Raw genomic sequence first — 24,588 nt, forward strand, 5'->3', positions numbered from 1 at the left:
GAGCTTGACTTTGTTCATCCCAACAACTACAACTATTCTTCCATCTTGACTCATTCATGATTCCATTGGTTCCCATAAGGTCTACTATGGATTGTAAATATTGTCGTTGTTCTTTAGGAGTTTTTGTTTGATGGGTCAACAATTGTCCACTTCCATTGACACAGCCATGAGGACAGGCCATTGCTTCCAAAAGAATGATATCGGAATCCAATCCACGCTTCACCCAACGTTGCAAAGATTGATAACCATATGCCAAAATCATACCCACTCTTTTCATCGTTCCATCTTGACTCGACTTCCATTGAATATAAACTTGTTGTTGATGATCTCTTTGTTCAGGTTTTGTCATCCATTCTACTTGAGGTGGTTGTCCATTTTGTTCGATGGTCACTTTATCTATCCATCTCTCTACTGCCATCCAAAAATATCCGTGACTTGTACCTTTACACAAATCTCTTTCCAACGATATCCAAGTAGTATCCAATGGAGTTGATGGAATGGAATCGATATCATCTCCATGATTCCAATCCAACCATTGCATCAATTGTTCAGTTGTCCATAAAGCATCCACCAATATGCCATTAGGATATTCCACAGCTTGTGTTTGTGTCTGTACTGCCATTTCATAACAAGACATAATAGCCACATGTTTGATATTTGGTTTTCTCTTTTTCCATAAATATCCCGTCATCAGCGCTGGACTATACACCTGCGATAAACAATCCATCCATTCTGGTCGTTTTCTTTTCATAAAAGAAACCCAAGCAGGACAAGCTGAAATAATCAACGGCAATCGATTCTTCTCCTTTTCATATCGTTGTATGAGTTCTTCCCATGTTTCCAATAAACTAAGATATCTTGCTTCTTTTTGATCAGTTACCCAACCAACACCCTTTTGTTTACAAGCATAGGCTATTTTTTGTGCCACTTGAGTATAATCTAAACCACCCAAGTGTACAGCTATAGCAGCTATGGTTTGTGGTTGCAAGGAAAACACGACTTGTTGTCCTTGTTCCAACCAACTATCACAAAGTTGTATTACTTGATATCTACTCTGAATAGATAATTGTTCTTCAGCCAAAGTAAGACAACCTGTACATGATAAACAATCTTGTAAAGGTACACGAGCAACAACTGGAGAAGAGTGGTTGTTGTTGTTATTAGAAGTGGCATATAAAGGACTCGCAACAGAACCTGTAGGAGGAGAAGAAGAAGAAGAGTAGTCGTTAGTTGTAGGTTTACAATGAATAGGACGTTCCAAGTCATTCAAGTCGGAAAGTACAGCTTTCCACATTTTTTACTCTTTCAACAATTCAATATTTTCTTGTAAAAACCATTCATAACCCATTTCTTTAGACAAGTTGGGTTTTCTTTGTTCCCATTCAACTCGACTTGTGTGATGATTAGCAACTATGGAAAATAAACAACCAATCACCTTTGTTATACAAGGAAACGTCGGAATAGTATTCCATATACGTTGCCACAAATGATCTATCATCGATAACAATATGTCCATAGCTTCATCTCTTTCCTCCTTATTATTCATCAAACAATACCTTATCCAGTCTTGTAACATATAACAATAGATTCCTCTCAAAGCATCCAAAATATGTAAAACATAGGATGGATTGGATTCCACAGCATCACAAGCAACTGACCAAGCCTCCAAACAAGGACCATACCACCATTCCTTTTGTATATGAATGGGATAAAAGTGAACTAGTCTTGAAACGAGATGTCTAACAACTCCGGGAAATATACCAAACCAATCCCATATCAACGATAGATTTACGAGTTGTGAAACTTGGCCATCCCAAAAAGGATAAAAGACAGTAGAAACGTCTACAACGGCATCCGAAAGACAATCGTGAGGACTAGAAGCACGATAAAATATATCATATACCAGCTTATCCAACCAACAATAGCCAGCTTGAGGAGAGTCATAATAAGGTAGACGAAAGCGACAATAATCCGAAAGAAAACGTTGTAAACTTTGGTTGTATAGCAAATGACACCAAAACCAATCCAAAGAATAACTCATCAACTGTTGACATTGTCTTCTGTTCCAATCACAAGCAGTTTCACTATCCAGTTTCGTTACAGTTTCTTCGACACTATCGACACACAATCAGGTAACTCAAGGTTATGAGAATAGTGATAACCAACCTTTCCAAATAAACATTGTCTTGAGGTAAAAAAGGAACAAATATCAAAGTTTCTAAAAGTAACCATCTTTCTTTACTCACACGATACAATAAACGTTTTCTACCAACTGCATCACATACTGAAATGGTTTCCATTTGCACTCCAGAAAGGAAGAATACACAAAGAATCTCGACTAGAAAGGAATCTTCTTATTGGATATTTCAATATAACATTCCACCAACTTTCTTTGTGTAATATTCAATGATGGACTTGTACTTTTCAATTCGCCTATGTGAAGTTGAATTTCAGCTAAACATTTCACTGCAGACTTGCGAATATCTAAATGAGGATGTTCAACACATTGTAATAGAAAAGTAATGATTCGATTCCATCGATTTTCATTCACTTCATCCAACTCCAATTGACTTTCAAAAAATACTTTTAGCAATGACTCTGTACCTTGTAAAAGAACTTGTATAGTAGCAACGGATGTCGTAGAAGAAGCATCTCGAAGACTGCCATTTGTTGTAATCCAGTCTTGAATATAAAATTCCAATACATTTAATAATACAAGTGGAGGACTTTGTTTCCACAATTCTCGCAACAAAATCTCTAACATCCACTCCATTTCAATTCCTTCTTTCATCGTCTGAAAACAAGTAGAAGAACCTTTCCAATGGGTATCGTTCGAAGCATTCTTAAAGGAATGAACAGGCAAAAACATTCCTAAAATTTGCTTCACTTGAGATATATCGAGACAATATGAAGGATTTCTTAAAGCATCTCGAATTTGAGACAAATAACCAAACCTATCTTTTTCACTCGCACTTTCTTGAGCCTTTTGTAATAATTGACAAATAAGACTGGCAGTATATTCTTCTTCTTCAACTTTTTCAGTCACAGACTCTTTGGATATCGACATATCCTGAAATTGCGGATGTAAATTTCCTACATGTCCAGTTTGGCTATCCACTTCACGATTGACATCAACAGAAGAATGCTCAAAAGAATCTTCTTTACTTTCATTCTTCTTGTAAGACTCATCTGGAGTTGGATTAGACGCCAAGTTATCTGTTATGGAGGAAGATTGAGAAGTGGGCATTTCGTTCTTCGAATCCAACAATCCTAACTTGCGTATCAAATTGAGATGTTTACCATCTTCTACTGAAGTTGCTCCAACTAATAGGGTGGCAGGATCGATTAGTTCATCAAGTTCTACAAGGACATCACAAGCTGCTTTACGTAGATCGGCATTCTTATCATAAGCTAAAGGAGCAATATAACTTATAATCAATTGAACAAATTCTGCTACATCAGCACTTGTAGATAATCGATTGACAGGTGAAGAACCAGGTTCAGCAATATTGCCAGTCATGGAAATGGAAGTGGTAGTCTTGTATAATGATTCACTCTCTAATAAATTCGGTTGTTCTGTTTGTTTGCGATATTCTTTGCAATTTCGATAAGAATGTCTCAAGTGCAACAATGCATGAAGCATTACTCTTGGTGAAGAATCCAAATTGGAACCACTAGAAGCAATAGGAGCTAAACAACTCTTGCAAATAATACTACTTCTTAATTGAATCCAAGGAATCGCTTTTCCTAAATCTTCAATAGTTGTAGCACTACTACTGCGCACAAAAGAGTTGGGGTCCGAAAGTCTTTGGAATAACCTTCGAATGAGCGTTCCTTCCTTCTCAAGAATTTGTACAAGTTTTTGTTGTTCTTTGTTGGGATAATCTATTGGGCTTTGTTCAAATGTTTGGAATACTTTGGATAACAATTGAAGAGCTGCTGCTGCTACTTTGGTATGCGACTCTCCAACCAATGGACTTAAATACTGCAATAATAACTGCAAAGTATTTTCTGTGAATAAGCTTTCGTCTTCCAAGAATGTCTCCGGATGAGACGCTTGATTCTTACGTTCTCGTTTGGTTGCCAAATACAAAGCAATATCTCGTTCAATTCTGGCAAGAATATTGACCTTGACTTTCCAATCTGTAGCTGCCACAATTCTACCAAATAGTTTTCTTAAATCAGATTCTGTTACTTTTCTCCTGGTCCATATGCTATCCATCGTAGTCTCTGAAGTAGCACCAGAATATCGAACATCCATATGAGACAATACCTGTCGACCAGTTTCACTAGTCACAGAAGGTACAATGGAAGCTTTATAATTATCTTCTGCGATAGTTTTGTTTCTCTTTAAATCATCACAAATAGTACTATGCGATGAATCACTTTGAACATCAGTAATAGAAGCTGTGTTCTCATTGGATATGGCAACGCGTTGAGGAAGCTTTCCGATATCGGATTTTCGCATCGATGAAGACTTTTTCGTTGAGTTTTTTTGAGTTATTGAAGAAGAACGATTGCTCTGAATGGTCTCTCTAGTAATATCGTCTTGTGAATTTGTAGTAGGAGTGTCCGGAAGAGGAGAAAAACTCAATGAAGGAGGACGACTATGTCTTCCTAGTTGTTTGATTTTGTTTCCAGATAAATTCGATATGGACTTTGTAGGAGTAGAAATTTCACCTATCCTCTTATAACGTTTAGAATCCATTCTTTTCTTTTCACTTTTGGTAGTATCTGTACTGTGACCGGTAGAAGAAGTAGAAGAGGCTTGTTCGGTGGAATCGTTTTGTAGACTTATCGTTTGTTGTTTTCCAACCGAATTAAAAGATGAAATAGACTTGCGAGGTTTGTGCAACATTGAATGAGAAGAAATACTTTGATTGCCGTCATCTAAAAACACCAATTGAATAAAGGGAGCATCTTTTGGTTTCTCTTCACCAATCGACTTCAAAACTCCAGAATCTAAGGATTTTACCATCGTTTGGGCTCTATTAGGAAACAACTTGGCAAATAACCAGAAATTCTTTCGACTAGTGGATCGAACATTCGCTGATGCATCTTGTACTCCGGAATGGATTGCTTTTTCAAAGGATTCTACACACTTTTCAATATCAGTTGGTTTCTGATGCTGCAGTGAAAGCCAAACAAGTTCGGCCACAACATTTCTAGCAGCTGGAGCCAAACCATGAATATTCAGTACGTCTGCAGTAGCTCTGACCATTCGAATGCTTTGGACATATTCTACTAGAGCTTTTGCAGCACTAGCTCCAGACTCTGCAATAATGGCTATTGTAACTGGAGTTATCTTTACCAAAGGAGCTAATAAGGACTCTGCCAACGGTTCAGCTATAGCACCTTTTGCCATTTTCGCCAATTCAACTAAACTTTGACAGGCTTCGCGCACTACTGCTGAACGCAAGTCGGTTACAGCATCATTCATCACCAAACGAAGAGTTCGAAGATTTTCAATAAATATATCAAACAAGGCACGATTATCTTCTGTATTCGTGTTGTCTTCTTCTTTTGCTTGGAACAATTCGTTTGCAACTAAAGACAAGGTTTTCAACGCATCTACTCGCTTTTCCCACTCTTGATGACTGTCAAGTTGTCCACATAAAGTTTCCAATAGTTTTATCAGTTCTTGAGCGTTTTTTGGAATGGCAACTAGTTTTTTCTTTCCATTTTTTCCTAGCGACTGAAATGAACTGGTGCTACTGTTGTGCTTCAATCGACTGAGTTGTCTTGTTGGTGCCAAGGTAGACATCATAAAGATATATATTCCCTATATGTTTGGCCAACTCAGGTTGTGTTGGTTAAGACAAAGAATATGTAACCATATCCAAATATAAAAACTAAAAGGGAGCAATGGCTAATCCAACAATCTACTCTTCCACGAACGTGTCCAATTCGATTGTATTCATTTTTGATTTCATGGCGGGCAAAAAACAATGGGAAGGTTTAAAATCAGGCCTTTATTACTCTAAAGCAAAAAAATTTCAACTTGCCATGAATTAGCGTCCATGGCCAAATTGGATAAGGCGTCCGCCTACGGAGCGGAAGATTGCAGGTTCGAGTCCTGCTGGACGCGAAATTTTCTGGATTGTGTTTTAAATCGTCGAGGCTCTTTTGACAGCAGTAGTTGTAGACCAATCTTTTGGATTCATGACTCGCTCGAATGGATATAAACTTTGATGACCATCACTCCAGATAACTGAAAAGGCATAATTTCCAGCAGTTTGAATTTGCAACTTCAACTCAATTGAGACCATACTGGATATACTTGAATATCATTACACTTACTGGCTTTACATTTCTATCTACAGATTTCCAATGTCTTTTTCCAGTAAACTCATCGACACACGAGGCACAACTACAAGCATTCCTTAGTTCCCATGGTGACCATTCCACCTTGTTGTTTTCATTCCAAGCTATGCCTTGTTGATCGTTGCAAGAAATAACAATAATACACTAAATAACAATTAAACTATTTCAGTCTACTATAATTTGGGACACTGTTACATAAATGAATACCTTATCGCTATCAAAAAAAACTTGTGGAATTCTTTTCCCGTTTCCAAATGCATTTTTTGCAATTTGTTGTACTACAGCAGATGCCAAAGATTGATAAAGTTGGGATATCTTTGATTCGCTCAAGGCCAATACAGCAGGAATGCCATTATCACTCCAACGACATAAATCGGGGTCAAGTGGAAAGGATTCCACAAATGGTATCCCATAGTCATTGGCAATTTTTTGACTAAACCACATAAGTTCAATGCACATCAAACTTACAAGCTCTTCTTCCATATTTACCTTTTTCCATGACCAAATAGATAATATCGTTTGTCAGGAATATCATTAGGTTCGAAATATGCCATATTTTCCACCAAAGCTACACAAGGAACGGATACTTTACCAAACATTTGAATACCTTTGATAACATCTTGAAATGAAAGCTGTTGAGGTGTGGTTACAATAACTGCAGCGTCTAACGAAACTGTTTGACAAATGGTTAACTGAATGTCACCCGTTCCTAAAATAACACGAGTCATTATGAAAAATAAATCAAAATAAGACTCATATACCCGGTGGCATATCGATCACCAAATAGTCCAAACTTCCCCAGTCGGTCTCTGTTAATAGCTGATTCATCATATTCGCTATCATAGGTCCCCTCATGATGGCTGATTCAGGATTAATATATCTATTTGCAGTCAATCACAAAAAACTCATTCTTGGAAAGTATTCATATACCCAAAAGACATAAGTTTCACATTCTCATATTCCAGAGGAATAATTCTCCCATCTTTATACTGTACAATCTTATTCTCAGGTTGTACCTAAATATAAAAAACCAACGTTTTAGAAACCATACCCGAGTATTCTCTCATACTCAACTTACTAAAATAGGTAAACTGGGTCCATAAATATCTGCGTCCATGATACCAACTTTACCACCCAACTTGGTTAAAGTAAAGGCTAAGTTTACTGCGACAGTACTCTTTCCAACACCACCTTTACAACTTGCAACAGCAATAATATGTTTTACTTTATTCAACGGTCGATCTCCAGCTTGTGCTCGATTGATCTCGTTTGCTCGCAAGTCAATCTCAACGTTGCGTACCCATAACAACGACGAGACCCATTCTTTGGCATCGTTTTGAAACTTTTCTTTAATTGGACAAGCAGGAGTAGTCAACTGTAAAGTGAACCGAACGTCGTATTTTCCATCTTCCTTGGCAACTCTTTCCAAGTTCTGAACAAATCCAAGCTCTACAATATTCTGTTTCAAGTCTGGATCCTCAATATTCTTCAACAACTCCAATACTTGTTTCTGCCAATCACTCATACACATATTTATCCTCGTTGAAAGACGAGTTTGAATGGACATTCCTTGTAACTTGCACAATCTCTTTCCTAGCCATTGTCTCGTATTCCGTCGAAACCTATTATCCAATAAATAGTATTGTTTCCTACAACACTTTGGACACTTTTTAAGTGCATCTCCGTTACGTTGAGACAAGACAGAGCAAGTAGATATTCCACAGGAACGTACAAACAACATAAAAGGAGGAAGACTCTGGCCAAATCTCATTCCATATAAGAATACCTTTTCTGCCATTGATTGATTGGTTGAGCTCCATTTGCATCCTCCTTCCTTTCAGTTGTTGATCTTGTGAACTTTAGTTACAAAAGATGACATATCAAAATATGGAAAAGACTTTATTTGTTTCCTCATTTACTCCTTGTAGTCACGCCCCATTTCTATCAAGTATAAGACGAGTAGACTTGTCAACCTGTCGGAGACCCAAACAAAAGTGCTTTCACCTTGTGCGTATGGGAGCTGATAACTTGAGTATGATTTTCTCTATAGCAATAGTGTTTGTTTTTCTTACTTCCCCTGTAGAATTTTGGAAAGATTTTTGGTGTGGTGGCTTTCCTGGAGGAGAAGCATATTTGAATGAAGTTATAGAAAGCGACTTTGCCAAACCAGTTCCGGGACTCGAGAGTTCTGGAGTGTCTGCTCAAAGGGAACCGAATAAAACAGTTCCAAACAAACAGCAGTCTTCTAAACCGAAAACTCCCGCTCCAAGTTCTTCTTCCAACAACGGTACAGCCAACATTTCAGGAGGTGGCCAGGTTCGTTTAGTAACTGACCCAGTAACTGGAAGAAGTCGTTTAGAAATAGTACAAGAGGAGTAAAGCTAAGTAGTGATTGGTTTTTGTATCGACCTAAAGAAACACTGTTGGTCTTGTTCGGGATCAGAATAAAGACATTCTCTTATCAGAGACATTCTCAAATGCGATTTGGAGATTTAGACAAGTCAGCATTTTTCTCTGCATATGACGTCCACTGTGGGTTTTCGTAGTGTTCATTTTCAAAGTAAGACTCGAAAACAGGGACTGAAAACAAGAACTAATCTTCACTCATAGTATTGGAAGTAAGAAATGTACGCAAGGGACTTGTTTCACAAGACGTTTACGTACGAACAAGGCTGATACCCTTGATGGCTGGAGCGCCTAAAGGAACAGCCAAGGGAGAGAAAGGAGATGGCAAGAATGATACGGTTAGGTTAGACGTCTTTACCAACAGGAAGACAAATACTGGACAAGACTTGGGATTTCATGAAGGTTTCAGTTTGTAAGTAACCCTATATATGGCTTGTCAAGGAAAAACTCAATTGCAAATATAGTTCTTTACCAGTGTTTCACTTGGTTTTTGACCTTTGGAAAACACGAGCTTTAAAAGAGGATAAAGTAATTGGAAAGTTTGTTGTATCTTTAGAGGACGTCGCAAGAGCTCCGAACATGTGCTATTCTGGTTGGCACGAGACAAAATATCCTGCTGGTACCAAACGTGCGGGACAACCTTCTGGAAAGGTTTTTGTAGCAATACAACTAGAAGCTCCTCCTCATCTTTCGTTGACACCAGTAACTCCTCCAGGGTCTCCAGGCGTAGTGAGTCGGAGAAAGTCCTCCCAGAGCTTAAATGCCGATAAGCTGTCAGTTCCTGTCAGTCCAACTCTTTATCCAAATTTGGATGAACCTCCAAAGGATAGTTCTTTTGTATTCCAAGGAGGGAATAGTTACACTGCAGATGGGCAGCCATATCCAATGGAAGGATTGTATTCATCCTATTATGGAGCAGAGGATATTCCAAAGGCAACCTTGACTTGTGTGGATTATTATCCCTCTTCTAATCCGTATTTGATGGCTTCAGCTCCTCCTGTTGATAATGCTTAGAGTCTTTTATGTACAGAAATAAATATTCGATTGATTAGACACATTTTGTAGGACAACTGATTTTAAGTGAGGAGACCGACTGGATAACATTTTTCTACGGATAATTATGGCGCCAAAAAAGAGACTGGATTGTTTTTTGAGTGGCACAAGTTTCGGAAATGTTGCAAAAAAAGGTTTTTGTCAAAGATGTGTTACTGTAGCAAGTTTATCTGGACACTTTTGGAATCCTAGTCGCTACAGTTTGTCTCTTCTTTATTTCACCAAACGACGTTATTATGACAGGCAGGTGGAGACTCTCAGTCCATATATGCAAACCACTAATGGAAAGGATTCGAACAACTATTCTTTGCTTGAAACTGCAGCAGTTCCAACTGATTCAGCACTGGTTGAAGGAATTCGACAAGTAGCAATAGGAAAATATGGTGCAAAATCCCTCAACAAGTCATTAGCGAATAGAATACTTGAAGAACTAGAACAGATTGAAAAGCAGATGAGAAATTGGAACAACTCTCCTGAAGAGAACAGTTTATATCAACAGCAAGTGTTACAAAGAGCTGCTTTTCTGGGATCACTATATTTAAAACCCAACTGGAATCTTGACGAACAGGAAATTCTTAGAAAATATGAACTTGGCATCGCTTCTACAAAGAAGCCCTGTTCTGAAGCTTCTTTACTTTTAGCTGTGCATCCAAACAGTTTTCAAAGATTAGAAGAATGTCATTTAACGGAACATGTTCTCAAGTTACTGCAAGGTGACCACTTGAGTACACTGGAAGCAGAACAGTTGGGAGAGTTTATATTAGAGTGTAAAACACTAACAGATGCAACCTTATCTGCTATGATTCTCCATATTATGCGAGTAAGACATGAAACTTCGGAGGAATTAATAGGCTTTGCTACTGCTTGTCAAAAGACATTGAACACTTTATGGAAGAGCAATGTTTCGGTGCAAATAAGGCGTCCGATTCCAGTATTACAAATAACAGAACCTTTTGATGGTGTAGTCAAGTCTCCCATGGTAACTCCATTAATAGCGAAATATATTACGGAGCAATATGGTATATGGACAGTTCTGATAGGCTCCGATACAAGTGGTCCCAAGGTACGTGACCAATATGATTCTAGTCAAAATGTAGTTACTTAGTCCTTCGTGCGCTCTATTCAGTACGGAGTTAATTTGAAAATGCTGGTAGAGAAATTAGGAGAAGCTCGTATTCCAAGAATATCCAGTCGAAAGCATCTCGAAGAAATGTTTCAAATGCAAACTTCTCCTCGTGTCTTATATATGGACCTTGAAGATATTTGCCCTGCTCTGTCAAGATTGACTTATTTACGTCGAACTATTATCAAAAGGCCTTGTTTAGCTACAGTAGAAAAGTAAGTTTCACGTACTTGGTTCCAAGTGTATATATTTACAAAGAAGAAATTAGAGCTATCAATTATATCGATGCGGATGCACTGTTAACTAGTGCTTTTCACTCCAATTACATAGATAAAATGATACGAATTGGAACAGCACAACAGTTTTTTCAAGTATTTGTCTTGAGTGGAGGCATAGAAGGTGGTTTAGCTTTTCCAGTTGGAGGACGAAGTGGGGTGACCATCTCCAGTTTTTCTCAAGATGGGTCAAATAATCATCTCGTCGATGTTCAAAAGGTTACTCCATCAGATGTTCTTTCTGAAAAAATAAGGAGCAATGTTCAATATGAAAATTCTCCTTCTTGGCTATCCTGTAATGCAGAGTTGATTGGTCGTGTATGGGATCGAACTGGGAGCAGTGATGAAACTTTTGATGCTGTGGTGAAAGCTACGATACAAACTTTGGAGTTTCTGCAAAACAAGATGATACAAATTGCTAACCGTAGAATGGCTTCAAGAGATGGATAGGTTGCCTTTTACTACATTGTACAATTATGATGACCTTTACGGATTGGCTCTTCTCTCCCCAATCGTATAAATATTTCTTGGGATTTCTTGAAAATACCGAGTGTGGTTTGTTGTTTCCACCTTGGTAAAGCTGGTGGCATTCTGTAGTGGAAATTCTTGGTACTTTAGTGATACAGTTGCTTTCCAATAATGTTGACCAAATTTGAAACCAAAAGCAATCGAGTAAAGGGTCTTTCTTTTCATCCCGCTAGGCCTTGGATTCTTGCAAGTCTTCACAACGGAGTGATTCAGTTATGGGATTACAGAATGGGAACTTTGTTGGATAGATTTGAAGAACATGAAGGTGTCTCTAGGTTTAATAATTTAAACGTATGTTATTTGACCTTTACTATTTAGGTCCAGTAAGGGGTGTCCATTTTCACCCGTCGCAACCTTTATTTGTCAGTGGAGGAGATGACTACAAAATCAAAGTGTGGAATTATAAACTTAGACGCTGTTTATTTACCTTGTTGGGCCATTTGGACTACATTCGAACGGTTTTCTTCCACCACGAGAGTCCGTAAGTATTCCAACTGTACTAAATAAACTCGTTGCTCAACTTGAGCTAGTTGGATTGTCTCTGCGTCTGATGACCAAACCATTCGCATTTGGAATTGGCAGAATCGTTCTTGTATTGCGGTACTTACAGGTCATAATCACTATGTTATGTCTGCCATGTTCCATCCCGACGAGGATCTACTACTCTCAGCTTCTTTGGATCAGACTATACGTGTTTGGGACATATCTGGCTTACGCAATCGTTCACCAACATCTTCTTTTTCTTCCAAAGATAACTTCGCTGCCGATATATTTTCTTCCAACGAGGCTTTTGTAAGAAATGTTATCGAAAGTCATTTTCGTGGCGTCAATTGGGCAAGTTTCCATCCAACTATTCCTCTCGTTGTAAGTGGAGGAGATGATCGCCAAGTAAAGTTGACATATTTGGAAAATGGACGGACGAGAGAAATACAAACTTTTTATGGCCACCTGAACAATGTATCTTGTGTTATGTTTCATCCTAGTACCAATCTTATTGTCTCTAATTCAGAAGATCGCACAATAAGAGTCTGGGATCCCATTCGCCATACTTGCTTACAAACCTATCGAAGAGAAAATGATAGGTTTTGGATTCTGGCAGTGCATCCCAAACTCAATCTGATTGCTGCAGGACATGATTCTGGAATGATTGTATTCAAGTTGGATAGAGAGAGACCTCCTTTTTATAGCGTTGGGAAAGATTTATATTATGTAAAAGAAGGAGATGTTCGACTGTTTGATTTGGAACAAGGAAGTGATCAGTCTCTATATCAATTATATGTGAAACCTGACATTATGTCGTTGTTATATTCCAGTTCGGAATATACGATCGGTTCTGAAGTTCGAGGTCCCATTTATGAGCCTCCACCTCGATATATGCATGTCAATACTTTCGAAAATTGTATATTATTGACACATGATAGAGACTCTCCTAAATATTCTCTATACTTTCTAGGAAAAAAAGGACGTTCGACTAGTTCAGAAACTATTCATGGCTTTGGTGTTGCAGTGTTTGTAGGAAGAAACCGATTTGCAACTTTATCTACTGGAGAACAGTTGCAAGTTCGTGACCTTCGTAATGAAATAACAAAAACTATTGCTTGTCCTATTCCTGGAGCTGAACTTGTATTTCCTTCTCGTCCCGGTACTATTCTTATAAGTAACGGAGAAGTTGTTGTTCTATTTGATATGACTCAAAGGAAGATATTGAAAGAACTTGCTTCTGCTCATGTGAAATATGTCGTATGGAATGAACATATGAATAGAGTGGCATTATTGAGTAAGCATTCAATAACTTTGGCATCAGGAAAGTTGGAACATTTGGCAGTTGTTCACGAAACAGTAAGAGTGAAAAGTGCGGTGTGGGATGATTCGGGAGTTTTATTATATACCACTCTTAATCATTTGAAGTATTGTTTGCCAAATGGAGATACTGGAATTGTGCGTACTTTAGATAATTTGATATATTTGACTCGTGCAAGAGGACCAGCTGTTGCTTATTTGGATAGAGAGGGAAATCCAGGAGTCCTTGCAGTGGATCCTACCGAATATGCATTCAAATTGTTGTTATTACGCAAAAAATATGATGAAGTAAGGATATAGTTGATAATGGAAGAAGTGAACTAACATGTGTTTAGGTGCAGTATTTGATAGCAGAAAATCGTTTTGATGGTCAAGCCATGATTTCTTATTTATGTCGCAAAGGATTTCCTGAAGTGGCTTTGGAATTTGTTCGAGATGATAAGACTCGTTTTCATTTAGCACTGGAAGCTGGTTTATTACAAGTTGCTGTGGATGCTGCACAATCTTTGGATACTTTTGAAATATGGCGCAAACTGGGTGAAGAAGCATTGGCTCAAGGAAATGTCTCCATTGCGGAACTTGCTTATCAACGTTCCAAAGACCTGAACAAATTAATCTTCTTATATGTCGTTACTGGCAATTTTGACAAATTGGAAAAGGCTAGCAGGTTGGCAGAAATGCGTCAAGACTATATGGCACAGTTTTTAATATCCTTTTATTTGGGAGATGTGAATATGAGAACCCAGTTGTTGTATTCTAGTGGTCAGATCATGTTGGCTTTGTTATATGCAGATACTTATCAGTTATCTGAATGGAAACCAAAATTGGCTTCTTTATCCACAGAATTACAAAGCGATATACCTTTGAAGACAGGATTGTTACTTCCTGCTATTCCAGTATATCCAAAGACTTCTAATTGGCCATTGTTAGAATGGACCAATGCAACAAATGGTGGACATGGTCTATTTAGACGCAATCCTAATGCTTTGGAAAGCTTTGAAGAACCCACTGTGACGGACTATTATGAAGATGCATTGGTAGCTGCTGAGGAACAAGAAGAAGAAAGTTGGGCTGATCATCATTCCAAGGAAAGAAAGCAAGCTACTGCCATCGATGCTTTGAAAGTCTTTGAAACTCCACAAACTGTATTGGAAAATTCTGCCAAGTCCGCGAATAGTAATATCTTTATGAACCAACCTTTAGAAACTCATATAGAGAAGAAAGAGGATACATGGGAAGAAGAAGGCTGGGAAGAAGAAGATGTTCAGATTGATACTCAAGAAGAAGACTTTGGCAATAATGATTATCTCAAGAATGAAGAAACCCAACAGCAAGATTGGTTGAATGAACCGATATCTCCACGATCAGATAAATTACATTCGATTGCTACTATTGCAGGCTTACAAAAGATGGAATATAAAACTCCTGAAGAGAAATTATCCATTCGAGAGATTTGGTCTCGTATGGCACGTTGTCCAAGTGAATATGTTATGAGTGGTCGTTTGGAAGATGCGATAGAAATGTTGAAGACAGAGTTGGGATTTATTTCGTTGGAACCGTTGAAGTCTTTATTTATGGAATTATATATCACTAGTTATAGTTGTGTATCCATGTTACCCAGTTTAGATAGCGTACCCATCTATATGTTGGATACTTGGCAGAGAAGAAATACTCCCAAACCTTATTATCGATTCGAACAAATGGAAAAGCTGATGACTTTGGCAGAACAGAAAATGACCGTCGGGAAGTTTTCAGAAGCATTTAATCTTTATCGTCAATTGATTATAACACTTCCATTTATCATAGTTGATAACGATTCTCAATGCAGTCTTTGTATGGAAATGTTGACTACCTGTAGAGAGTATATTATTGGTTTGATGATTCGAACCAAACAATCGGAAGCCAAATCCAAAGGAGATACTTTGAGACAATTAGAATTGGCAGCTTTGATGACGCATTGCAATATGCTGATTACTCATCAACAATTGGCATTACAAGCAGCTATGAAATTGGCATATGCCACTAAGAACTATCTTTATGCTTTGACTTTTGCGAAAAGGTTATTAGAATTGGCACCCAATGAAGAAATGGAAAGGACTGCCAAGAAAGTGATGCAGTTTTGTGAACGCAATCCAAACAATCAGAACCAATTGGACTATGATATAGAACAAAGCAACTTTGCAATCGACGCAGGTAGATTGAAGCCTTGTATACAACCTCCAACTAAGAGTTGTGTATATTGTGGTGCTTGTTATGATGAAAGTTGGCATTCTATGACATGTGTGGTTTGTCAAGTAGCTCAAGTAATGGAGCAACAGGATGAAAATCGCAATGCGTATGCAGGATTGATATCTTTATTGCACAAGACACAACCCATATCCAACCATACAAAGGTTTAGATATCCAATACGATTCTCTCGACAGGCAATCCTTCAAATGCAATTCTATAAATGGTAACCATATGTGGAAATTCTTCCAATGCATTGTCTTTCTTTAAAGTCAAATAAACATCTTTAGCAGTGGTTGTTCCTTGTAACTTTTGTCCATTGAGTAATTCCTCTTCGAGCACATGCCATGGCTTTTTAGTTGTTATAAAAGCTTCCGCACATTTCCTATTTCTTCCACCATAACAAGTCGTAATCAAATCGGCCACTCCACAACTTTCCATAAAAGTTTCCAATTTCACGTTGGAATAATATTTCTTAGCAAAACGTTGCATTTCAATCAGTCCAATTCTCATCAAAGCCGATTTGGTATTATTACCCATTTCTAAAGCATCACAAAAGCCTGCGCCTAAAGCAATCACATTCTTCAAAGCACCGCAAACTTGAACACCTGGAACATCTTTTACGAGACCAACTCGAAACATATCATCATGAAAAAGTTCTTTCATCAATTCTCCATCTTCTTGGTTTTCATGAGACCGATGCTTGATTCACAAAACTTTTCTGCCGCTATTTCATTCGCTATATTCGTCACCACTTAAAGCAAACAATGGATATATCACAAAACACTTCTGCTGCTATTTCATTCGCTATATTCGCACCACTTAAAGCACACATTGGAATATTCAGTTCACTTTTGATAATATCTGTGATCAGCAGAGGACCAGATTCATTAAAGTCGATTCCTTTGATAAGACTGATTCCTCTACAGCGTTTAGAAATGGCTGATTTCATTTGTTTGCATAGATTGCGAATAAACTTGTTTTGAAATGAGCACAATGATGAAAAGTTTCCAGAAAAACTTACTTGATGGGGAACTACAAATACCAATACCGTAGCACCCTTTACTGCTTCCACTATGTCGGGTACTGCCACAATATTTTCTGGCAACTTGTAACCCGGTAAATATTTGATGTTTTCGTGTTGGGTGTTTATTATCTCCGTCAGTTTTTGACCATTCACTACTTCTTCGTATACCCACATATTGACTCGATCCTCGAAACGGGAACTTTTTCGAACATTTTTGCCAATCAACCTGGAAGCTGCTGAGCCCCAGTTACCGGAACCCACTATAGCTACTCTTTCTTGTTGAGAAGACATGATCTGAAAGACTTGAGAACCAAAGAGCTTTGTTTTTAACCAATGAATGGCCACTGAAGATGCCTAACCGACTTGGAAATAATCGCTGGAAGGCCACAGAAGAAGAAATGGAAACGGACGACCATTTCTGGAAGAGAAAATCATTCAAGAATCTATATCATCTATTCTGTTGAGTTGTTGGAAAACAACTAGTAATAAAAATACTTTGTCATTATATATTTTCTTTCTCTATAGATAACTGCAACAATAATTTCTATTATACTACGTATATGGGAGCAGGAAATCTTCCTACGTTGTATGGCGAAATGAAAATAATGGCGTTGTAGGACCTGATGAAACTAAAAAAGAAAACGAATAGTGTTCAAAATGAGTCAAAAGCTTTTAAAACCAACAGAAGAAAAACGAAGAGTAACCATTTACTCTAATTATGTTGTGGTTCTATTTCCATATCACAATACAAACTTGGACAAATCTGTCTTCAACAACATATCTCCGAGGGATCCTTTCACACTAGGCGCATCAATAGTTACAGTTTGGCCTTTCCAATCAGGGGCATTGAAACTAATATCTTCTACAATACGTTCAATAACTGTATATAAACGTCTAGCACCGATATTCTCTACATTGGTATTCACTTCAGCAGCAACTGCAGCTATCTCTCGAATGGCATCAGGAGTAAATACCAAATTCACACCTTCCGTCTTCATCAACTCTACTTGTTGTCTAATCAAATTATTCACAGGAACCGTAAGAATCTGATAAAGATCATTCTCCGATAATCCTTTCAACTCAACTCGAATAGGCAAGCGTCCTTGTAACTCAGCCATCAAATCAGAAGGTTTGCATTGATGAAATGCACCAGAAGCAACAAAGAGTATATGTTCAGTATCCACATTTCCATATTTGGTGGAAATTGTACTTCCTTCTATCAACGGAAGTAAGTCACGTTGAACACCTTCTGCAGAAGCATCGGCACCGCTTCTCCATCCATTAGGAGTACAAATTTTATCAATTTCGTCAATAAAAACAATGCCATCTTGTTCAGTCAACTGAATGGCTTGTTGAATCACAGACTCATCGCTTAATAACTTGTCTGATTCCATATCTTCTAAAACTTGACGAGCATCCTTTACCTTCATTCGTTTCTTCCCTCCTGACTTGCTCATCGTAAATATCTTTTCCAAGTTGAATATTTCAGGCATCACGTCTCCCATCTGTACTACATGCGGAGACTTATTCTTTCCACTTTCTGGTACTTCTATCTCTCTATCTTCCAATGCTCCCTTTCTGAGCAAATTTCTGAAACTTTCTCGAGTTTCTTTTCGGGCCTGAGGACCAGTCAACTCATCCAATATTCTCTCTTCCACCAACTTATCAACAGTTTCCTTTATCTCCCTTCTCTTCTTTGCCTTAACCATCTGAACTGCATTTTCAACCAAATCTCTGATAATTTGATCGACGTCTCTTCCGTGAAACCCTACTTCCGTATATTTGGTGGCTTCCACTTTCACAAAGGGCGCGTCCACAAGTTTTGCCAGTCTTCTAGCAATTTCCGTCTTTCCTACACCTGTTGGACCTATCATTAAGATATTTTTGGGTATAACTTCATCAGCAAGTTCCTTGACCACGTGGTGTCGACGCCAGCGATTTCGTAGTGCAATGGCCATAGCTCGCTTAGCTTCTGTTTGTCCCACAATAAACTTATCCAACTCTGCAACTATTTCTTTGGGAGTCAGTTCTCTTGGAGCTTTGGTTGCGCCATTATCATTCCTATTAGTAGAGTCAGAGAGACGAACACATTCATAAGCACAAACCTACCCTTGGTTGTCTTCAACATTGATGACAGGAGAAACTGGCACAGGAACCTTATTATTAGCACCATCTGAAGAAGAGGTATCGGTCGAAAAGTTCCTAAGAAAACCGTCCCAACTTTTATGGTTGGTTATAGGAACCCGACTGGTAGTGGAGTTGTACAGTTTATTGGGAAGACCATATTTCTTACTAGTAATAGGTAGTCTTTCAATAGGTCCGAAACAATAGCGTTGAGTTGTAGAAGAATATACTGCGACGGTCTTTTGAGTACCACTTTTTTGCAACTGTTGTACCACTTTGTTACAACCCAACCAAAGCCTTTGAGGAAACATGAGAAGAAGAATGAATACGATTCTTTGGGACAACTGGTTGAGTAGTTATATACTCTAAAGAAACTTTCAAAAGCACAATACATTTCATGATGTAAAAGTATACTTGAAAGATGCACAAGTTGAATGGAGAATAATAAGCTTGTTGGGTTTGTCACATTCCCAAGTGGCATTCAACGGCAAACTCTTTCTTGAAAACAGATGAAACAACAACGTGAGCTCGACGACCAAATAGACACTTTAGATATTTCTTCGACTATAAAAAAGTGTTTAAAACGAATAGATGTTGATTCGAAGAGAACTTTTTTGAAGGATGATGCATTTCTTCTCAAACAAATAGTTCGACTGGATACCAAAGATACTTTGAGGATAATAGAAGCTTTCTCTTCCAAAGAGATAAAGAACCCCACTGCCTATATTCTCAAAGCAGTGAAGACAGCTTTCAAGGATTATTTCTTCCATTGGAACCTTTCTTCTAGGGTTGCCGAAGCTATCGAACACTTTCCTCCTTCAGGATATTTGATATTCGACATTGATACCATTTATCAATTATCTAAACTGTCTGAAAAGGAAGGATTAGGCTTTATTTCTTTTATAGAACGACGAATTCGCTTTCCCTCGTCCTTTGACGGATTAGAAAGGCTCCGAACTTTTATTGATGACTATTTGAGAGCTCTTAGACACTCCGATCCAATCCCCAAAATTCCTTCTGAGTTCGAATATACGGAAGAGAATAAAGTACCTGTTAAGAGAAGTAAGAAGTTGTTACCCAATTCCAAAAAACATAATGGCTCATTCTGCTTCGTCTTTCTTAGAACATGTGCATCATTCGGAGTATTCTCTACAAGAAAAGGATGAAGAAATGGTTACTAAAGAAACAGAAGAGTTGAAAGGACGTGTAAAACGATTAAAGGAGCGCATCTTAAGTGGAGTGTTCAAAATAGACGAAGCGACGTTGGATATGGATCAGATAGCAGCAGAAATGGAAACGGAACGTGCAAGACATTTACAAAAGACCAATCATATCTCTTGGAAAGTACATATTGTGTATGATGAATTGTCTTTATCTTTCCATTCCATTGGTCGCTTAGTATGTAGACCTTCTGTATTACCTTCTATGCCGGAAGAGATAAGATTGGATTCTTTGATTGCAGTTTCAGAGATGGAATCCCAATTTCCATCTTATCCTTGTATTTGGCTCATTGTGCCACGTGAAGATCCTTTGGAACATTTTCGGACCATTCAAAGAAGGTTACAAGTCACTCAAAGTGTAGCCATTGCAAGATATCAACTCATGGGTCGATGGTTTACTTTATTTGTTACTTGTTATTCCTCTCGAATCGAACATTTATTACCCAAACAAAGAGAAACATTTCTATCAAAAGGTGATATGTTGGTCTTTGTTTGTTGGTCTCCAACTGGATAAGATCGAAGTGTTTCATAACAACTCTTAGATGTGCATATGATGATGATGATGAAGACTGATAGGAAACTATTTAAATAACATCATTGGGGTTTATGACTCAAGTCTTACTGAATATAATATGAAATCAAAGCAAAAGTGAATAAGCAACTTTTTGAAATTATTTTTCTCTTTTGATCGGTTGAAAATCAGGTAAAGGTCTTTCTTCCTGTTGGTTTTCTAATCTTTCCCTCTGGAAACTTTCATTATTTCTCTTGGGTCGACTTAGTAGTCTTACTTCACCTAATATAAAAACACACATATATAGACATAGATATATACATATATTGACTCTTTCCTTTCTTACCCTTTCCTTCCATAGAAACCGATATTTCACATCTTTTACGTTTGATTCCCGAGTGGTCGACAAAAGTATTCGTATGTAAACTACCTGAAAGGAAAAGTTGATTACTTTTTGGATTCCACAGTAAGATCCATATGGCCTCCAAATTACAACAATATACATCCTTACCCTTTTTGAATCATAACTTCCAAGAATTTTGCTGAAGGTGAAGCATAAACAGTTACATTATGCCAATCCGTTACAACTTGTTCACCTTCTTCACCTGTTTTTCTCTTATATGCAGTACTGAGGGGGAAGTTCCAAGCAACCGTACTAGTAGCTTATCTCAGTCTCAAGTCCAGTCAAAGCATCGCAACCAAATACCTAGAAGAAATATTCCTTGCTACAGGATTCTGACCCACATATCCTATAAGAATAACTCGATTCAAACTTCCACCAAACCACTTGGTATCGTGAATGTAAGGCGGAGAATTCTTATCACGGTTAGTTTCCAAGGTGGAGGGACCTTTTCTTTCCCTGTTCCACTCTTGTTGGAAACTTGGGTTTTCTTCAGGAAAACTATTTCTATGATTACAAAAACTACGACTTGGAAATAATAGCCTTTTACAGTAACGGGATATACTCGCAAACGCCATTTCTATTCTTATAAGAAATGATGATACGACGGGAATGAATTTGATTCGGTATTGTCAAAGAAAATGCAGATCCATTTTGCCTCTTTGGTTTCTGTTGGTTGGATATCTTCTCTACTCATGTCTACAAGTTATGGTTATTCAAAACAAAGGTTCATTTGGATATTTCAATTTTTATGTATTTGGCTGTTCTTTGGAGTAGCGGAAAGTGGTAACCACCAACTGAAGCCTTATACCGAATATTCCTATTCATCCAAACTAGTACCCCTCACCGATCTCACCCCATCTTCTGGAACTTGGCCACTTGCTATGCAACAAATAGCTGAAATCATAGAAAGAAAGGGTTGGAAGAGTTATTTTTTGTCAAACGTCACTAACTGGAATCCTAGGTTACTTGGATACCTACGACTGGAATGGAATCTTGCAACAAATATCTTATCAAGTATCTTTAAGAGATGATATGTTCTGGTTGAGAGCTTCCAATACTTCTTCAAATAGCTCTTCTTCCTTACAACCTGGACAGATTGAAGTCAGATGTATTGAACAGAATACTATGACTTATCGTTTCTCTTGTCCTTCTCCTCCCATCGACGCTGGTATTTTCTCAGGTACAATATCTTGTGGTTCATAATAAATAATACAACATTCTTCTTGGGATGATAATGATTGATGATTACCATCTCTCATAATGCATTGTGTACTATGGAATGCTACAAGTTGTTGTTCGTGTGGCCAATAGGAAAGAGTCCACTCCAAACACTGCAATATGCTGCTTATTCTTCCCACTATCGTTCTTTTCGTCCAAGATACTTAGTACGGGCACAACAAGAAATTGGAGCAAGTCACCAAGTGAGACCACTGACAAGACAAGTTATCGAAAAAATTCACTCAGATGAAGTAAGATGATGGATAATATGCCATACTTATATCGTATGGACTCAAATTTCATGATTAGATTATTCGTTCTCCTGTTGATGTGGTTCGTGAGTTGTTAGACAACGCCATCGACGCTCAAGCCAACATCATCACAGTGGAGTGGCAAGAAGACAAAAGAAGAAGAGTGGGTTGTAGTTTCGACTATTTTGGATAAAAGAGAGTAATATTGTTGTTGGATAGATTCGAGTGATAGATAACGGTATGGGTATGTCTTTAGCAAACTTGGAGTTGTGTATCCAGTCACATACGACTAGCAAAATAGCATCTTTAGATGATTTGCACCATATGAATACTTTGGGTTAGTAACTCTACTCTCTCATATCATTGTTTGATGTTGACTGCAAAAAGGATTTCGAGGACAAGCTCTATGGGCAATTGCCATCTATTGTGAATCGTTATGTATTTCTAGTCGGCCTGCTTCGGAATGGGTTGGATATCGTTTAGAATATTCAAACCATTTATCCAAACATCATATTGTTCCAGTATCTCAAGATATGGGTACCTGTGTACAAGTATCGTTACACGAAGCTGCAACTGGTCAACATGAGAAACAAATTAGAAACTTGTTCCAACGATATGCGCTGATTTATCCAAAGATATCTTTTCGATTGAGGAAAAATATCCATGAAAGAAGACCTTACATTGTCTATTCTAAATGTCGTCATCTTTTGGAAAGAGTTGTACAAGTAAGTAACAAGGACTCTTTGCTATGGGTATTCGAATGATGATATAATATCTCGAGGTACTTCCTATTCCATCCAATGAATTGCGATATCATCAAGTAAAATTGGAACAACAACAAGGCAACCCTATCGGTCATATTCAAGTAATAATAGGATTACCGGAAAGAATTCATCGAGCACGTAATGATTGGATGTGGACGAGTATCAATGGAAGGATATTGGAACAAAGTATATTTCAAGAGGTATGGATATGTAGATATGAATTGATTGCTCTTTTATTATCATGGAGTAGTTGATTATGGCGAAAACGAAGAAAATGATTCCTTCTGGTAGATATCCCCTTTGTTTCGTACTCATAGAGTTGAAGCCAACATACGTGATATGGGATTTTAGTCCTAAGAAATTGGGTAAGAATGGCATTCTCAACTTTGTCTTCCCAACTAAGAGTAAGATAGACGTCCAAATCAAGCCTTGTATTCAACAAGAGTTACAAAAGAATATTTCTTATTGTATCGATCGAGCATTGGATGTTAGTGATGCACTTTATAAGGAGACCGATGCTTCAGAATGGACAAATGATAGGTTTGGATATCCAGAAAAAGTTTTATCTCAGCAAAGTTGCGATCATTTTCAAAGTAACGAATACTTTAATTTCCTATTTTCTCATTATTCTTATGGAACATATAGAATGGAAAGTTGTTGGACAACTGAAAAAGACTTATATCGTCGTCGAAACGGACTCAAGTGTTTTGTTAGTGAGTACTAGTCTACGAATTGCTGGCCTACTAAGATTGCACAAGTTGGAACAACATGTCGCTCATGAAGGAGTGCTATTTGAAAAACTATGTGAATTGTGGAGAAGTAAACCAGAGTTCTTATCCTTTTGTTCACTTCCCTCATCGTTATTGTTACAAGGAGGTAGGCTTCAAGGCTAATGGTTCGATTCTTCTAAACGTTTCAAAGTACCTCAAATATGTATAGAACGATTACAACAACTGCATATTCACGCAAGGTCATTGGATGGTATGCTTACATGGACTATTGATGAATTGCCAAAAATCATTTTCGATATGTTGCATCATAACGACTCTTGTGAAGCACAATTGATGAGAATTGCTAATCCTCAACGCAACTTGGAGGATAATTTGGCAGACTTTGCTTGCCGTTGTGCTTGGAATAATGGAAAGGAACTCACACAGTTTCAAATGGATAGACTGGTGGACCAGTGGATGCATCTTAAAGGTAACAAAAGAACATGTCCTCATGGAAGACCTATTTTTATTCAACTTCATGATAACTACTTGTCGAGACTGTTTAAAAGGACTTGGTTTCCTATAGAAAAATCATAAATCCAATTCTTCTTTTCTTATGGAGCG

The 24,588-nt window shown here is 37.8% G+C and overlaps 14 protein-coding genes and 1 non-coding gene across 16 annotated transcripts; 8 read left to right on the plus strand and 7 right to left on the minus strand.

Annotated features, from left to right (window-relative positions):
• Position 1: 1 nt before the first annotated feature.
• Positions 2-1,326, minus strand: Gasu_44620 (ferredoxin hydrogenase). The gene is made up of 2 exons (XM_005704419.1): positions 86-1,326; positions 2-44 (listed from the first exon to the last, which is right to left on the minus strand). The coding sequence occupies exons 1-2, from the start codon at positions 1,292-1,294 to the stop codon at positions 33-35; spliced, it is 1,221 nt and encodes a 406-aa protein (XP_005704476.1). The 5' UTR covers positions 1,295-1,326; the 3' UTR covers positions 2-32.
• A 6-nt stretch (positions 1,327-1,332) lies between these two features.
• Gasu_44630 (uncharacterized protein) lies at positions 1,333-2,306 on the minus strand. The gene is made up of 3 exons (XM_005704420.1): positions 2,167-2,306; positions 1,436-2,114; positions 1,333-1,391 (listed from the first exon to the last, which is right to left on the minus strand). The coding sequence occupies exons 1-3, from the start codon at positions 2,298-2,300 to the stop codon at positions 1,383-1,385; spliced, it is 822 nt and encodes a 273-aa protein (XP_005704477.1). The 5' UTR covers positions 2,301-2,306; the 3' UTR covers positions 1,333-1,382.
• A 5-nt stretch (positions 2,307-2,311) lies between these two features.
• Positions 2,312-5,916, minus strand: Gasu_44640 (cytoplasmic linker associated protein). Its single transcript, XM_005704421.1, has one exon. The coding sequence runs from the start codon at positions 5,765-5,767 to the stop codon at positions 2,339-2,341; it is 3,429 nt and encodes a 1,142-aa protein (XP_005704478.1). The 5' UTR covers positions 5,768-5,916; the 3' UTR covers positions 2,312-2,338.
• A 40-nt stretch (positions 5,917-5,956) lies between these two features.
• Gasu_44650 (ATP-binding protein involved in chromosome partitioning) lies at positions 5,957-8,076 on the minus strand. The gene is made up of 7 exons (XM_005704422.1): positions 7,403-8,076; positions 7,255-7,340; positions 7,086-7,204; positions 6,814-7,033; positions 6,532-6,757; positions 6,301-6,468; positions 5,957-6,248 (listed from the first exon to the last, which is right to left on the minus strand). The coding sequence occupies exons 1-7, from the start codon at positions 8,063-8,065 to the stop codon at positions 6,108-6,110; spliced, it is 1,623 nt and encodes a 540-aa protein (XP_005704479.1). The 5' UTR covers positions 8,066-8,076; the 3' UTR covers positions 5,957-6,107.
• Positions 6,015-6,088, plus strand: Gasu_nc0076. The gene has a single exon. It is a non-coding gene; the product is annotated as a tRNA-Arg (tRNA).
• Positions 8,077-8,086: 10 nt separating the features above from the next.
• Gasu_44660 (uncharacterized protein) lies at positions 8,087-8,807 on the plus strand. Its single transcript, XM_005704423.1, has 2 exons — positions 8,087-8,356; positions 8,408-8,807. Exons 1-2 carry the CDS (start codon positions 8,197-8,199, stop codon positions 8,701-8,703), a joined length of 456 nt encoding a protein of 151 aa, XP_005704480.1. The 5' UTR covers positions 8,087-8,196; the 3' UTR covers positions 8,704-8,807.
• A 9-nt stretch (positions 8,808-8,816) lies between these two features.
• Gasu_44670 (uncharacterized protein) lies at positions 8,817-9,782 on the plus strand. The gene is made up of 3 exons (XM_005704424.1): positions 8,817-8,884; positions 8,935-9,142; positions 9,195-9,782. Exons 1-3 carry the CDS (start codon positions 8,845-8,847, stop codon positions 9,742-9,744), a joined length of 798 nt encoding a protein of 265 aa, XP_005704481.1. The 5' UTR covers positions 8,817-8,844; the 3' UTR covers positions 9,745-9,782.
• Positions 9,783-9,786: 4 nt separating this feature from the next.
• On the plus strand, positions 9,787-11,797 carry Gasu_44680 (phosphoribosylanthranilate transferase-like protein). Its single transcript, XM_005704425.1, has 3 exons — positions 9,787-10,846; positions 10,889-11,121; positions 11,175-11,797. Exons 1-3 carry the CDS (start codon positions 9,851-9,853, stop codon positions 11,629-11,631), a joined length of 1,686 nt encoding a protein of 561 aa, XP_005704482.1. The 5' UTR covers positions 9,787-9,850; the 3' UTR covers positions 11,632-11,797.
• A 9-nt stretch (positions 11,798-11,806) lies between these two features.
• Positions 11,807-16,457, plus strand: Gasu_44690 (coatomer (COPI) alpha subunit). The gene is made up of 4 exons (XM_005704426.1): positions 11,807-11,974; positions 12,028-12,190; positions 12,240-13,797; positions 13,845-16,457. Exons 1-4 carry the CDS (start codon positions 11,821-11,823, stop codon positions 15,906-15,908), a joined length of 3,939 nt encoding a protein of 1,312 aa, XP_005704483.1. The 5' UTR covers positions 11,807-11,820; the 3' UTR covers positions 15,909-16,457.
• A 4-nt stretch (positions 16,458-16,461) lies between these two features.
• Positions 16,462-17,186, minus strand: Gasu_44700 (glycerol-3-phosphate dehydrogenase (NAD+)). The gene is made up of 2 exons (XM_005704427.1): positions 16,761-17,186; positions 16,462-16,712 (listed from the first exon to the last, which is right to left on the minus strand). The coding sequence occupies exons 1-2, from the start codon at positions 17,052-17,054 to the stop codon at positions 16,485-16,487; spliced, it is 522 nt and encodes a 173-aa protein (XP_005704484.1). The 5' UTR covers positions 17,055-17,186; the 3' UTR covers positions 16,462-16,484.
• A 205-nt stretch (positions 17,187-17,391) lies between these two features.
• On the minus strand, positions 17,392-19,216 carry Gasu_44710 (ATP-dependent HslUV protease ATP-binding subunit HslU). The gene is made up of 2 exons (XM_005704428.1): positions 18,873-19,216; positions 17,392-18,824 (listed from the first exon to the last, which is right to left on the minus strand). The coding sequence occupies exons 1-2, from the start codon at positions 19,196-19,198 to the stop codon at positions 17,504-17,506; spliced, it is 1,647 nt and encodes a 548-aa protein (XP_005704485.1). The 5' UTR covers positions 19,199-19,216; the 3' UTR covers positions 17,392-17,503.
• Positions 19,217-19,336: 120 nt separating this feature from the next.
• On the plus strand, positions 19,337-20,667 carry Gasu_44720 (uncharacterized protein). The gene is made up of 2 exons (XM_005704429.1): positions 19,337-19,949; positions 20,011-20,667. Exons 1-2 carry the CDS (start codon positions 19,397-19,399, stop codon positions 20,619-20,621), a joined length of 1,164 nt encoding a protein of 387 aa, XP_005704486.1. The 5' UTR covers positions 19,337-19,396; the 3' UTR covers positions 20,622-20,667.
• A 14-nt stretch (positions 20,668-20,681) lies between these two features.
• Positions 20,682-21,626, minus strand: Gasu_44730 (single-strand DNA-binding protein). Its single transcript, XM_005704430.1, has 4 exons — positions 21,325-21,626; positions 21,130-21,273; positions 20,965-21,068; positions 20,682-20,900 (listed from the first exon to the last, which is right to left on the minus strand). The coding sequence occupies exons 1-4, from the start codon at positions 21,594-21,596 to the stop codon at positions 20,779-20,781; spliced, it is 642 nt and encodes a 213-aa protein (XP_005704487.1). The 5' UTR covers positions 21,597-21,626; the 3' UTR covers positions 20,682-20,778.
• Positions 21,627-21,636: 10 nt separating this feature from the next.
• Positions 21,637-22,267, plus strand: Gasu_44740 (uncharacterized protein). Its single transcript, XM_005704431.1, has 2 exons — positions 21,637-21,936; positions 21,983-22,267. Exons 1-2 carry the CDS (start codon positions 21,660-21,662, stop codon positions 22,222-22,224), a joined length of 519 nt encoding a protein of 172 aa, XP_005704488.1. The 5' UTR covers positions 21,637-21,659; the 3' UTR covers positions 22,225-22,267.
• A 19-nt stretch (positions 22,268-22,286) lies between these two features.
• Gasu_44750 (DNA mismatch repair protein MutL) lies at positions 22,287-24,587 on the plus strand. 2 transcript variants are annotated; one of them, XM_005704432.1, is made up of 10 exons: positions 22,287-22,490; positions 22,549-22,653; positions 22,710-22,827; positions 22,878-23,215; positions 23,272-23,454; positions 23,505-23,619; positions 23,668-23,847; positions 23,900-23,967; positions 24,013-24,130; positions 24,176-24,587. In XM_005704432.1, exons 1-10 carry the CDS (start codon positions 22,296-22,298, stop codon positions 24,559-24,561), a joined length of 1,806 nt encoding a protein of 601 aa, XP_005704489.1. In that variant the 5' UTR covers positions 22,287-22,295; the 3' UTR covers positions 24,562-24,587. The 2 variants fall into 2 exon arrangements, with proteins under 2 accessions (XP_005704489.1, XP_005704490.1); XM_005704433.1 differs by having other exon boundaries at positions 23,900-24,130.
• The last annotated feature ends 1 nt before the right edge of the window (position 24,588 follows it).

The sequence above is a fragment of the Galdieria sulphuraria genome (genome assembly GCF_000341285.1).
Source record: "Galdieria sulphuraria unplaced genomic scaffold scaf_41, whole genome shotgun sequence".
NCBI lineage: Eukaryota > Rhodophyta > Bangiophyceae > Galdieriales > Galdieriaceae > Galdieria > Galdieria sulphuraria.

What these genes read in the sequence shown, in the direction of transcription:
- Gasu_44640 (XM_005704421.1), bottom strand. Translation starts at nt 5,767, where the DNA reads ATGATGTCTACCTTGGCACCAACAAGACAACTCAGTCGATTGAAGCAC.
- Gasu_44750 (XM_005704433.1), top strand. Translation starts at nt 22,296, where the DNA reads ATGGAATGCTACAAGTTGTTGTTCGTGTGGCCAATAGGAAAGAGTCCA. An exon ending in TTTTGGAAAGAGTTGTACAA is followed by an intron (nt 23,216 to 23,271) that starts GTAAGTAACAAG and finishes TAATATCTCGAG; the next exon opens with GTACTTCCTATTCCATCCAA. An exon ending in AACAAAGTATATTTCAAGAG is followed by an intron (nt 23,455 to 23,504) that starts GTATGGATATGT and finishes ATCATGGAGTAG; the next exon opens with TTGATTATGGCGAAAACGAA.
- Gasu_44710 (XM_005704428.1), bottom strand. Translation starts at nt 19,198, where the DNA reads ATGTTTCCTCAAAGGCTTTGGTTGGGTTGTAACAAAGTGGTACAACAG. An exon ending in AATGTTGAAGACAACCAAGG is followed by an intron (nt 18,825 to 18,872) that starts GTAGGTTTGTGC and finishes CTCTACTAATAG; the next exon opens with GAATGATAATGGCGCAACCA.
- Gasu_44620 (XM_005704419.1), bottom strand. Translation starts at nt 1,294, where the DNA reads ATGTGGAAAGCTGTACTTTCCGACTTGAATGACTTGGAACGTCCTATT.
- Gasu_44630 (XM_005704420.1), bottom strand. Translation starts at nt 2,300, where the DNA reads ATGGAAACCATTTCAGTATGTGATGCAGTTGGTAGAAAACGTTTATTG. An exon ending in GACAATGTTTATTTGGAAAG is followed by an intron (nt 2,115 to 2,166) that starts GTTGGTTATCAC and finishes GTGTGTCGATAG; the next exon opens with TGTCGAAGAAACTGTAACGA.
- Gasu_44720 (XM_005704429.1), top strand. Translation starts at nt 19,397, where the DNA reads ATGAAACAACAACGTGAGCTCGACGACCAAATAGACACTTTAGATATT. An exon ending in TAAAGTACCTGTTAAGAGAA is followed by an intron (nt 19,950 to 20,010) that starts GTAAGAAGTTGT and finishes CGTCTTTCTTAG; the next exon opens with AACATGTGCATCATTCGGAG.
- Gasu_44730 (XM_005704430.1), bottom strand. Translation starts at nt 21,596, where the DNA reads ATGGCGTTTGCGAGTATATCCCGTTACTGTAAAAGGCTATTATTTCCA. An exon ending in GAAGTTATGATTCAAAAAGG is followed by an intron (nt 21,069 to 21,129) that starts GTAAGGATGTAT and finishes GAATCCAAAAAG; the next exon opens with TAATCAACTTTTCCTTTCAG. An exon ending in GGTTTCTATGGAAGGAAAGG is followed by an intron (nt 20,901 to 20,964) that starts GTAAGAAAGGAA and finishes TTTTTATATTAG; the next exon opens with GTGAAGTAAGACTACTAAGT.
- Gasu_44660 (XM_005704423.1), top strand. Translation starts at nt 8,197, where the DNA reads ATGACATATCAAAATATGGAAAAGACTTTATTTGTTTCCTCATTTACT. An exon ending in TATGGGAGCTGATAACTTGA is followed by an intron (nt 8,357 to 8,407) that starts GTATGATTTTCT and finishes CTTCCCCTGTAG; the next exon opens with AATTTTGGAAAGATTTTTGG.
- Gasu_44650 (XM_005704422.1), bottom strand. Translation starts at nt 8,065, where the DNA reads ATGTTGTTTGTACGTTCCTGTGGAATATCTACTTGCTCTGTCTTGTCT. An exon ending in GTGAAACTTATGTCTTTTGG is followed by an intron (nt 7,205 to 7,254) that starts GTATATGAATAC and finishes GACTGCAAATAG; the next exon opens with ATATATTAATCCTGAATCAG. An exon ending in GGTGATCGATATGCCACCGG is followed by an intron (nt 7,034 to 7,085) that starts GTATATGAGTCT and finishes GTGTTATTTTAG; the next exon opens with GAACGGGTGACATTCAGTTA.
- Gasu_44740 (XM_005704431.1), top strand. Translation starts at nt 21,660, where the DNA reads ATGCAGATCCATTTTGCCTCTTTGGTTTCTGTTGGTTGGATATCTTCT. An exon ending in TGAAATCATAGAAAGAAAGG is followed by an intron (nt 21,937 to 21,982) that starts GTTGGAAGAGTT and finishes CTGGAATCCTAG; the next exon opens with GTTACTTGGATACCTACGAC.
- Gasu_44680 (XM_005704425.1), top strand. Translation starts at nt 9,851, where the DNA reads ATGGCGCCAAAAAAGAGACTGGATTGTTTTTTGAGTGGCACAAGTTTC. An exon ending in CCGATACAAGTGGTCCCAAG is followed by an intron (nt 10,847 to 10,888) that starts GTACGTGACCAA and finishes GTAGTTACTTAG; the next exon opens with TCCTTCGTGCGCTCTATTCA. An exon ending in TGTTTAGCTACAGTAGAAAA is followed by an intron (nt 11,122 to 11,174) that starts GTAAGTTTCACG and finishes AGAAGAAATTAG; the next exon opens with AGCTATCAATTATATCGATG.
- Gasu_44670 (XM_005704424.1), top strand. Translation starts at nt 8,845, where the DNA reads ATGACGTCCACTGTGGGTTTTCGTAGTGTTCATTTTCAAA. An exon ending in TCGTAGTGTTCATTTTCAAA is followed by an intron (nt 8,885 to 8,934) that starts GTAAGACTCGAA and finishes CTTCACTCATAG; the next exon opens with TATTGGAAGTAAGAAATGTA. An exon ending in TTTCATGAAGGTTTCAGTTT is followed by an intron (nt 9,143 to 9,194) that starts GTAAGTAACCCT and finishes TTGCAAATATAG; the next exon opens with TTCTTTACCAGTGTTTCACT.
- Gasu_44690 (XM_005704426.1), top strand. Translation starts at nt 11,821, where the DNA reads ATGTTGACCAAATTTGAAACCAAAAGCAATCGAGTAAAGGGTCTTTCT. An exon ending in TAGATTTGAAGAACATGAAG is followed by an intron (nt 11,975 to 12,027) that starts GTGTCTCTAGGT and finishes TTTACTATTTAG; the next exon opens with GTCCAGTAAGGGGTGTCCAT. An exon ending in TACGCAAAAAATATGATGAA is followed by an intron (nt 13,798 to 13,844) that starts GTAAGGATATAG and finishes ACATGTGTTTAG; the next exon opens with GTGCAGTATTTGATAGCAGA.
- Gasu_44700 (XM_005704427.1), bottom strand. Translation starts at nt 17,054, where the DNA reads ATGTCTTCTCAACAAGAAAGAGTAGCTATAGTGGGTTCCGGTAACTGG. An exon ending in TATTTGTAGTTCCCCATCAA is followed by an intron (nt 16,713 to 16,760) that starts GTAAGTTTTTCT and finishes TTTCAAAACAAG; the next exon opens with TTTATTCGCAATCTATGCAA.